Raw genomic sequence first — 11,053 nt, 5'->3', positions numbered from 1 at the left:
TTGATACGCAAAAAAGGGGCAGCTGTGTTGCAAACTTTTGCAGTGGCAGAGGGACTGAAAGAAGGTAAAAAACAATAAATGAAAGTGAATTTAAGTAGACAATGCCTTTAAGCCTTTTGCTGTGGTGTAATTGGATTCGCAGTCGGTGCTTTTCTTTTCCAAGAACGTAAAAGCTTCTGTAGAGAAGAGTGGTTTTTCATTGAGTGTTGAACGAACGTTGCGTGAATGCTTCTTGCGTACAGATAGTGAATTGAATAGCCTTTTTTATTGCTTGATTCAATGCCAATGCAGATAATTATAGTGATGCAAGTGTTTTATTTCTTTAACCAAAGCAAATAGTAGCGAAACAAAAAGTCTTTCAAACTTTCACCAGCCTGCTCCGTGCAGAGCCATATGGGTTAGGGCATGTCGTTTTTTTTAAGATTCTAGTTTGGTCCACGCTTTAAAGACTCTGTTTTATGTTCTCTGTACCTTATCCAGGCCCATCCGTTGCACTTGAGCGGACTGCCAGTGCAGGGATCGCATATGTGACCGCAAGCCAAAGTCGTTAATTCTTCTCTCATCCCATATTTTATGCCCTTGTGGGTTGAGCCAAACATTCGCTCGGAGCGCTGGTAAGCGGAAGTTATTATTTCTTCGGGTTTGCTTTGGGCTGAGCTAATCCTTCGGTCGTAGCATTCTTTGACATACTTTTACTGATATGAAGTTGCTATCGTAATGAAGTTAATGCAACAATTGTATGAAAATCAAACGAGTTCGTTTAAACACGTTTCAAAAGAATCTAAAGGATTTTCTACGAGGCACAATAATGCTCAACCATATGCACCAGCGTTCTAGCGTTCAAGTGTTGTGCATAGCAAATGAGTAAATAATTGCCAGCACGTGTACGACAATGGCGGAGGTTACGGTCATAAAGGACCTTTTTCCTTAGCCGTCTACCGTCTGACTTCCAAACACAAACGCCAGACTTTTCAGCTCATTTTGCAACGTCCCGTAAGCCCCTTTGCTTCCAGTGGTCTGCCTGCTTTGAAACATTGTGCCTTTTAATCTTTTCCTCCATCGCATGATCGCTACAAATTTGCTGTCAGTAAGTCTAACGAGACCATGGGCGACTTCATCGTCGCCAAAGCTGTGCAAATGCAGGCGGTTCGTGGCGTCTGCATGACCAGGCTCATGAAAGTTGCATGAAATTCGGTGCCGAATTCATCATCGTTTCGGCAGCACACAGCTTGCAGAACGCCCGCAACCTCAACCACCAAACGATGGAGATCTTTCGGTTATCGATGAGCCAAAGGGGGGTTTTTGCGGCATGCGAGCAAACGACGTCCACTGCTGCTGTCTCGTTGGGCGAGTGTTTTAATCTTAGCAGTATCATGTTTCATGCCAAACTTGGGTGGCGAAAGACTTGCGTGTCCCTTTTGTCTAGACGGCAGATGAGACAAACGACTCCTAAGCTGACCACACACATATGCACACGCAGCGTGTTGGGTCATATACACTCATACGCTAAAGGATTTTGGTAATCCTTTATTGGGACATAATATTATTGATTATCGATAGGTAAACGAAAACGAAGTTTGGTGCGTAATTGAATTTTCCACCAAATTAAAATGGGGATCATCATACCATCACCGAACCAGACTGAGGTGACAAAATTGTTTGAGCTGTTTTCTTTCAATAACCATGCCAACAGGCATATTCGAAACTGTTGGACCTCATTACAGTAAAATCCTTGACAATTGTAAACCATCCTCTTATATGGACTAGGAACTTTGTGAGAGGAAACCGAATTTCGCACTAAAGCAAAAGAGTTTGAGGATGGAGAGGTTTTTGAGGTTGAATATCAGGTGTTTCGTCTCTCAATTTTGTAGACAAATCGATGACATAAAGCCGGAGAGCTCTGTTTTTGTTGATGTTACTGCACCTGTAGTTGAACTGATCATATCATTTGATATTGTTCTTACACTATTGAAGTAACGATCCTGACAAGATCAATATTCTTGTGGAATTTCAAATAAGCAAAAGTCAAAAGAACAGTTGATGTGTAGTCATGTATACTTATGTCCATTATTGTCCATTATTCTGTTCAAATGGGACCAACAAACAATCCTTAAGTATTTTTTCCACTTCCGTTTCAAACATCCGATACTGCCATTCTTGTAATATTTCTAAAACTCGCAAAACGAATGTAAAAAGAATAAGCTGCACAATGTGCAATGTTTTCCTTAAAACACACTATCACCTTTCCGTTTCTTAAAGGATCTTGTAACAAAACACCACACAATGGAGCATCTTCTCATACACTTGCTCGAGTCTGCTTCAAACCTTCTCGAAAAAACTGCCCAAAATGCACAAAGCGAGAAACGACAATTTTATTTCACACGCGATCTAAATAAGATCCTTTTCATCCGGAGGCTAGAACCTATTCCAGAAGAACGAACCGAAAAAACAAGGAATGGGCATCAACTAGCGTCATCGTTTCATCTTTTCTCTTCCAACAAAAATCCCGCTCAGCAAGGACATTTTCACATTTAGCAAAAGCAATGAAATATTATCCCAATGCTATGTCGTCAGTCCAGTTTTTGGTGTCCGTCGGTCGACGTTGACCGGTGTCAAGTTCCCACCGTTGGTTCACACAGCAAGGCCAATGCGACTTGTACTGGTGCGGTCCATCAGTGAGGGAACGGTCTGCTAATGATGTCTACTTTCCGACCCCGTCAGAACTTCAGTCATTGAACCAAAATGTTTGGTCAATCCGTAACGTCGCTATTAGCTCCAGGCCAAATCTTCGACATACAATCCTATTATTTTTATCTCGCACTGTTTCCTCCGCTTCTTAAAGGCGACACAATATCGTTGCGACCAAAATAACACCGACACCGGTGTATGCTTTCCCATGTGTGCCCTGGGAAGATTGCATTTTCCACCGCACTCCCGTGTCTTGGTGTGCCAGTTTATTTTGTCACCCAAAATCATCTTCGTCGTCCTCGGCGAGGAGCAATGTTTTGTAATCCTCCCTGCATAGCCGCACAGGTTGTTCATTGTCCAGGGAATCGAAGCGAACGTAGCGGATAGAATTCGGAGCGTAAAATCTTCGTTTTCGATTGCTTTTCACGTGTGGGTACACACCAACAAGAGAGAGGCAAAACATTCCCGGTTCAAGCAATGGAAGGGAACAAAAGTTTAAGGAGTAGCTGTAACAAACACATTAAGGTTACAGTAAAGAGGCACTATGAGCAACAGTACAGAAGAAACAGCGAAAAGAGAAATTCTACTCAACTTCCAAACCCAAAGCCCAAGCACACGTGCAACTTTTCTGAGCTGCAGATCTCTGCAAGTGTGCAGTCTTGATGCAGTATGATGATGAAGATCCACAGCAACAGGAACGAAGGAGAATAGCCGAACGGTGAAGTTACGGTGCAGTGAGTGAGTGAAAGGTTTATGGACCAAGCATCATCGCTCGATCGCTGTGTCTCTTCTATTCGTTCGCTTGCCTGGCTTTTTTTATCTCGTCATAGCATAAATCTTGTCCCAATAATGACAACGGAAGGAAAGAAACCGTCGACGAACAACTCGCTCCGCGTAGTGACAGTGCGAGCGAAAAAGAAAGAAGAGACTAAAGGGCACTAAAAAAAACGAAATCCCACGATCGGAGAACGAGCAAGGATCGGGACATTGGGTGAAACTGGGAAAGGAGCTAGAGAAGCGGACCGATTAAAATCTTCAGGGAGTGTACGGGAAAAAAGGACACCTCAGGCATCTCTGCGGGGTGGAGGCTCTCCGACCGAAGAGAGCGTAGAAGCGAGGCACCATGAACTTGACCCACCAGCCAAGCTTGGATAGCACAGAAACAAACCCCTGGACTGGAAACGTATAAACTTTCGGAATAAAGAACGCACTGAAGGAAGCAAGAGCTAAAGTTTTTTTTTGGTTGTTTTGTTCGTCTTTGTCTTTGACCAGTTTTATTACTCTTTTTTTATGTTCTCCTCTCTCCCTGTTCACGAAAGCAATTTAATGAACTCGTTTTGTTTTAACTCGCCAATTGCCCTCCCCTCCGTTGGCACCGCTGCCCTGCTCGGTCGCGGCCGTGGACAGTAAATGAAACTCGCTTCCATTGCGCTATGTTTCCCGTGTGCCACTTCCAAACTGTGCCGGGTCAGCAACGATGCTCCGTCCGAGCCCACTGTTTGCTGTAGGCTTGGTGGCTGGCTTGCCGGTAATCCGAACGTGATTATTCCTTCGATTACGCGGTGACGCGCCTGATTGACAGGCACATGTGATCATCCAGTGCGATGAGGCCCAAAGTCTCCCAAGTATCCCCCCTGGAAGCCGTTGCTTGCCGGCAGCGCTTACAGGTCGGACACTGGGATGGGCGTTTCGTAGATGTGGTGCTGGAACTGGGGCGGACACGGTGGCTTCTGCTGGTACATCTGCTGGTAGTTGCAGGTGTAGATGTTAAAGTTCGGCTGATGGTACTCAATCTCGGGGAAGGACTTGACAAACTCCAGATCCTTCTCCTCCTTCAGGGCGTTGCGCTTGTTGTGCCAGTTGGGGCCTAGCACATCCACCAGCCGATGACGCAGGCGATAGGCCACCAGGATGAAGGTGGTCAGGGAGGCAGCGGACGCTACCAGCACTACTCCCACCATTGCGCGCTCCTTCGAAGGGCGCTGATGACAGCCAAGCAGCTCGGAGCTAATCTCCCGTAGCGCCTCTCCAGCGAACCGCTCCGGATACTGGCAGATCACCTGGCTTTGTTCCGTTTCCAGCTCCGGTTTGTCGCGCAGCAAATCCTTCATCCAGCGCAGATGGCAGTTGCAGGCGAGCGGATTACCCGAAATGTCAAAGTTGCGCAGCTGCTTCCACGGCAGCAACTCCTCGCGGAACGTCCGGAACGCGTTGTCGCGCAGAATCACGTTCTCGATGTGGGGCAGTCCCGAGAAGGCGCCCTCGTCCAGCTCCTGCAGCATGCGGTTTGAAGCGATAACGATCGTGTCCAGGTTGGTGTTGGAGGCGAACGCACCGGACTGGATGCGCTGCAGGTTCAGTGCACCCGAGATGGACACTTTGCGCAGGTTGGAAAGGCCGAAGAACGCTCCCTCCGGGATCACTTCAAAGTCGTTCTGTCCGATCGCGAGCTCCTCCAGGCGCGTCAGCACACTGAGCGCTACGGTCGGCACCTTCAGCAGATGATTGTCGGAGATGTCCAGGGATCGTACGTTCTCCAGACCACGAAACGTATCGATCGTCAGGTTAACCAGCATCGAGCCGCGCACATCCAGCCGACGCAGATGCTGCAGTCCCTCGAACGAGCCGGGCTGAATCTGGTTCAGCGTGTTCAGCCCCAGGTACAGCTCAGCCAAAAGACGGAGCGGCGTGAACGAGGGCGTAGGAATCACGTTGATCGCATTATCGTCCAGATGCAGAATGCGCAGATAGGGCAGACCTTCGAACGCTTCCGGGTGCAGCGTAGCGATTTGATTTTCCCCCAAGTTTAGCTCCTCCAGCTTGGGCAGGGCACGGAAAAGACCCTTGCTCACTTGCTCAATGAAGTTGCCACGCAAATTCAACACTCGCAGCTCATCCATACCGGCGAACGTTTTGTTACCGATCGAGGCGATCTTGTTGTTGTTCAGGTGCAGCTGCAACAAACGCTTCTGGTACCGGAAGATGCTTTTCGGCAGCCCGAGCAGATGGTTGTAGCTTAGGTCTAGCATGGTCAGATCACTGTAGAACTGGATCGACGAATCGATCGCCTTGATACGATTGAACTTTATCACCAGCCGCTCGATGGCGGGATTGAGCGCGATCGGGAGCACATCCAGCTCGCCCTCGCCACAGGTCACGTGCAGTTTCACATCGTCACAAACACACCGCGACGGGCAGTAGGCAGCAGCGCCACTCGCGAATGGCGCCAAAACACACGCCAGCACACCAAACACAACACAGAAGCTCTTCACTGACACCATCTTGCAGATTTAGCCGACTCTTGCTAGCTAGAACTGAACTCTTATCCCTCTTAAGCTTCGAACCAGAACGTGCGATGTGTTCGGTTTCGAAGTGATCGTCAAAGTGTGTCTCGAGCTGTGCCGGGTGCCCCTTTTTATGCTCAAGGGCCGGCCCTCAGGTACTCATGCAGCATGATCGTTTGGCGAGATCTTCGCTCAGCTCACTCTCTTTCTCGCGGATGTGATGGAATGCACTCACTCTCGCAGCATAAATGAGTGGCAACAGGTCGCTCCCTTGCTCTCTTGTTTAGGGTCTGAGATAGCTCTCTATTTATTTTGAGAAGAGCACCCAAAAAGAAATGGAGAAGAGATGAGGATCAAATGATCGTTGAATTTGTATTCCAGGCATGGCATTCAAGTACGATGCATTTCGAATACTGTCTCCTCTACTGGCAAAAAAAGAGATTGACAAAAACGATGCACGAACGTCACCTAGAACCTATCCCAAGATAGCTTCATCTTGAGAAACCGGCGAGTCTGGGAAGCATAATTCGGCAATTTATAATCGTCTTGGCGTGCAATGCACCTGCAGCACCATGATTCCCGTTTTTGTGTATCTGCTTGTGTATCTTCTTGCCCGAGAACACACCGGCAAACGGGTGCAATGGAGCCTGGCACAAAATTATGATGATGACATTGTAGGAATTGGAAAGGTTGTCTTTTAATTTAAAATTCTAACACACAAAAACAACGCATCATTGCTGCACGGTGTTGGCAATTCTTGGCGTGTACAGACGATTGCTCAACGTCAGGCTATCCCAGCAGCATAAACACACAGTACCGGAAGACTTTCGCCTCTTTGATGATGCGCCTGAGCTTACGGGGAGCAGCTCACCGTGCTGCCTTTTGTACGAGGATGAATAATTCATACGAAAATCCAGCTCGAGTCCGTTTTGCAGCTAGCCACTTGATCCTTCCCGTGGGCCGGGTTCGGGTTTGTTTTTCCAAGCTTCGTCAGGTTCTTTTGCTGCCACGCTCTGCGTCTGGCAGTCAAGTGTCCCACGGGGAACACTCTCCCCCGGCTCGATGACTGACACTGACTGGAAACCGAAACCGCTTTTTCACCTTCCCCTGCTGGCACGCCCCGGTAGAGTTAAATTGACTTTTGAGAGGACCATCCCGAGTATCATTGTTTTGATTTGATGCTCGTCTGGTGGATACGTTCTTGGTGGCTGTGGTGTCCCAAGTGTTCTGTGTGCCTTTACGATTGTTACCGTGACGTGTCGAGCTGCTTAAAGCTGCCAACGCTGCTGTCAAGATCGGTGCTGTTAGATATTGGAACCGAGGCTATGGGAGTTTCACACTTTAAATCAACTCAACCACTCACACACACACACATGACACTCTACGGCCAGTTCGTGAACTTTTCGGACGAATGGGAGGAATCCAATCCTCGCTGTTTGGGTTTAGTTCGCGCCTCCAAGTGAACGGGTAATTGAAGTAAAACAAAGCCATTCTTACAAAAGCAGCATTGTTGGTTTGGCTTTGATGGCCACACCAGTTTGTTTGTTGATGGTGTTCATGGTTTGTTCACGGTGCGACTAAACATAAACGATCCTGGTGGTGTATAATTGTTTCGCATGATAATTGATCGGCTGCTGATAAACGTGTTTGGAGGGTGAGGAGCGATTCTTGGGATGGTCCGTTTCCTTTAAACTGCTGCATCATGCTTTTGAATGAGGCTGATGTTGGTTTTAACGTCATCAAAAAACTAAAGAGCAAAAATGATAGTCATTCTTTTAGTGGAGAATGTGTTTACCTTAAAGAAAGAGTAAGATGTTATGAGTGACGTTTCATAACTGAAATATCGGAGATGTCTAAACATCTGAATGATTAAATTTTGATCAAAGATTTGTATCCCATACATCGCTAAATAATTATGTTGTTTTGTGGATTCGATTGCTGAAAATGTAATTTCTTTTGAAATCAAGAACATTTACATTGATGCGGGAGTTTCTTACCCGAAATGTGGTTACACAAAACCAACTTTTTCTTTTTTCGTAAAAAATCTAATTTGTTGAGCTTTATTTAGAACGCTTTGATTGAATTTCCTCAATGACGTCTATCCTAAGCTTCTTCAACACAAGTGAGGGTTATATGAATACCGCTTTGTTTAATTATGATTAATTAAATTGTTTAATTAATTATTAAAATCTGATAAATATATCTCAACAGTAATAACTAGTCTGCTACTGTCTATCCAGCTGACTTCAATAATCAGATCTGGAAAGGATGAATTTGCACAATAATCTAAGTACCAAAACAAGTATCATCCGAAGCATAATTGTTGAAATAGTATGTTGAAGGATTATCAACAATGAGAAGCTAATTGTTAGATATTCGAAGTGAAATAGATTATATTGCACTATTTCATATAATTTTGATAGCGTTTTACTTCCATCGCTTGACATTCGCCATTTGCTTTAGAAACATGATAGTATAGAGCAAACAGCAGCGCTTTTGATTTTGTGAGTTTTGTGTTATTGTTACAGGAAATTTATTCAACACGATCAGATTCCCATTTCAACTGTTTCAAAACTTCATTTGAATGTCTAGTGTCCCCATTCCCAGAGCCACTCCATACCAACTTGACATAAACACACGCGTAGCACTGCGATCAGAACGCATACATTTGTCAATAAAAATGCAAATTTTACATCACTTTGGAAGGAATTTAATTAATTAAACTCCCTTCTGCTCACCTAAAGGGTTCTCGGGCTTCCCTCCTCGGCCACACAAAATCGATAAACGTTTGAGTGATAGTCCGTGCGAGCCCGCGGTTTTCAAATCGCGCTGGGGAATTTATGTGGGGAAAAATCCATGACATACACACACCCAGCTCGCGTCCGGTTTCACCGTCGATGGCCCTTTTTTTTACGTCCCAAAAAGGGAGCCTAATTAAAAACGCATTTCCTACTCGCGTATGCTAATTTGTGATGCATGTTAGCTACACCACCCGGGCGAATGGACCGCAGCAAATGTGCCGGCTGGTCTGAGGTCGTTTGACCACGGTCGTTCCTGTTACCTTTGTCGCGACGTCTCCCCAAAATGCAAAGCTCTAGTTTTGGTTGAGCTGAAAATCGATCCCGAACAGAGTTGGAACCATAGAGAGTTGGCACCAGAGAGGGGCAAGTAGTTACAGATCCGTGGTCCCAGAAAGCCCAAAAACGACGTAGTAATTCCCCCTGCGGGTGAGTAGCCGTGGCCGTTTCAACGGGGCGACCCCGAGGAACGTGACGCGCTTTACGGGAATGAAAAATGACTCCCGAAAAAGTTGCCGTGTCTTTGGAGGTTTGCTTCTTAACTCGTTGGGTTTAGGGTTTCGTGTACAACTCCCCTGGGGTCGTCCCTTCTGGGCAGGTCACCTGCGGGGAGGGTCCGGAATGAATGGAGAAATAGACTCAAGACGGCACGGAATTATTGATGGCCAGTTTTGGAGCCCTCGCCGTCGTCGTCCGCGGCCTGGCAAACCCCGCTCACGCCGGGGTGCCTTGTAAAGTACCCTCAGGAAAAACGACTCTGAAAAGGAACGTGTGCCAGAAGCATGAACTTGTTGGTAGAACAAAGAACTGCTGTGACCAACCCACACAGCCTTCCGATCCCCCGGCTCCGGCAAAGCACTCGGAGGAAATAAAACGGTTTACAAATGTAATTAAAAATTATAATTTATCATGCCACCACCGATCGCCCGTCGGTGGGTCGCTGCTTCGTCTCCTCACGTCCGTCCAACGCTTCCACTGTTGCAAGCATCATTTTTCTTGACCGTGGCGTTTAGAAGTTGCTCGCCAGTCTTCCATCATTCTCCGTTTTTGTCGGGGTCCGGGGTGGAAGCTTTTGCCGCGTCTAGAATTTTGAAGTCAACGCTTCTGGCTGTTTTGGGCGAGTGCTCTCGTGCGCACCTCTTACCCTTAGGGTGACGAACGGAACGCCCAAACGGAAGACGGAAAGCCAGTTCTCGTTCTCCAACACCAAACTTGCCTTCTCTGGAGTAAAAAAAGGAGAAGAAAGAGCATCCAAGAACAGAACCAACAAGACGAAGGCGAGTTTACTCTCGTTTCGATAAATGATTAAATACTGACAGCACCGAAATGCACGCTCTCGAAGGCACTGGATTATTAATTTGGGTCCCTCTTTAAGGGGACCGATCGGGTGCTCGGGGATGAAAACCACCACCACCAATGACGCCGCTATCTCCGCTTTTGGATTCCGGTATGTCTTGAGCCCCTTGAGTCGGTCTTTCTTCGCCTCCGGCTGAGGTGAATAAATGTTTGATTTAATTGCTGATCGGCGACCAACGATCGACATCACCAAAGTGTAGGGTGCGCGTGCGTCTCTTTTTTGGGAAAGTTAAACATTACCCCTTATTTGTTGACGAAAACGGTGGTGTTGGAGTGATGAGCGGATCGTGGTTGAACAAATTGATAGCCGTTATCTGTTTCTCCAAAATTGGAATGAACGTTAAGAATGCGTTGCACGCAGGTCGGCGGTCGGTGATCGGAGAACACTTTTGTAAACCACGATAAGAAGCTGAGAAGGGTGAAGTGTTACAAGAATCTACCTTATTGTGGTTTGATATTCCAATTCATAAAGATTTATTGCCATGGTTTAATTTAGTAGTGAACTATTAAAAGGGTTCTGAAGAGAATAGATGGTAGCTATGGGATATTTATTTTATGCAAAATAGTTGTTTATAACAAACGAGTATAGTTATTGCAAACTATGTATAAAAGCATTCGCCGATGTCTAGTAATAGAGCAGATCATTCTTTTTAGTATACAAATCCTAGATTGCGTTTGTTACAAATTTGTTAATGAACGACTTATCTGAATTTGGTTTCATTTAAATTGTTATATTATTATTGATTTCTGAGGTTTTTGCCAAATGTGTATTCGTTTTTTTTTTCTAATTAAAATACCTGAGTAGTATAAATAAATACATTTCCAAACATTTTCTTTAAAATAGAGCTTAAATTTAGAACCAGTCTTGTCAAGTTGTTCAAAAACAACGTAAAATTTGTATGGAGGATTTCGTTCAAAAATTAAAAT

At 45.8% G+C, this 11,053-nt stretch overlaps 1 protein-coding gene across 1 annotated transcript; it reads right to left on the bottom strand.

Annotated features, from left to right (window-relative positions):
• Positions 1 to 3,917: 3,917 nt before the first annotated feature.
• On the bottom strand, positions 3,918 to 6,097 carry LOC133393651 (insulin-like growth factor-binding protein complex acid labile subunit). The gene has a single exon (XM_061659454.1). It carries the CDS (start codon positions 5,967 to 5,969, stop codon positions 4,350 to 4,352), a length of 1,620 nt encoding a protein of 539 aa, XP_061515438.1. The 5' UTR covers positions 5,970 to 6,097; the 3' UTR covers positions 3,918 to 4,349.
• Between the last annotated feature and the right edge of the window lie 4,956 nt (positions 6,098 to 11,053).

This window comes from Anopheles gambiae, chromosome 3, assembly GCF_943734735.2.
Source record: "Anopheles gambiae chromosome 3, idAnoGambNW_F1_1, whole genome shotgun sequence".
In the NCBI taxonomy this organism is placed as follows: Eukaryota; Metazoa; Arthropoda; class Insecta; order Diptera; family Culicidae; genus Anopheles; species Anopheles gambiae.
This window is presented reverse-complemented; position numbering and strand designations above follow the sequence as displayed.

Excerpts from the sequence above, each read along its gene's own strand:
- LOC133393651 (XM_061659454.1), bottom strand. The coding sequence starts at position 5,969 with ATGGTGTCAGTGAAGAGCTTCTGTGTTGTGTTTGGTGTGCTGGCGTGT.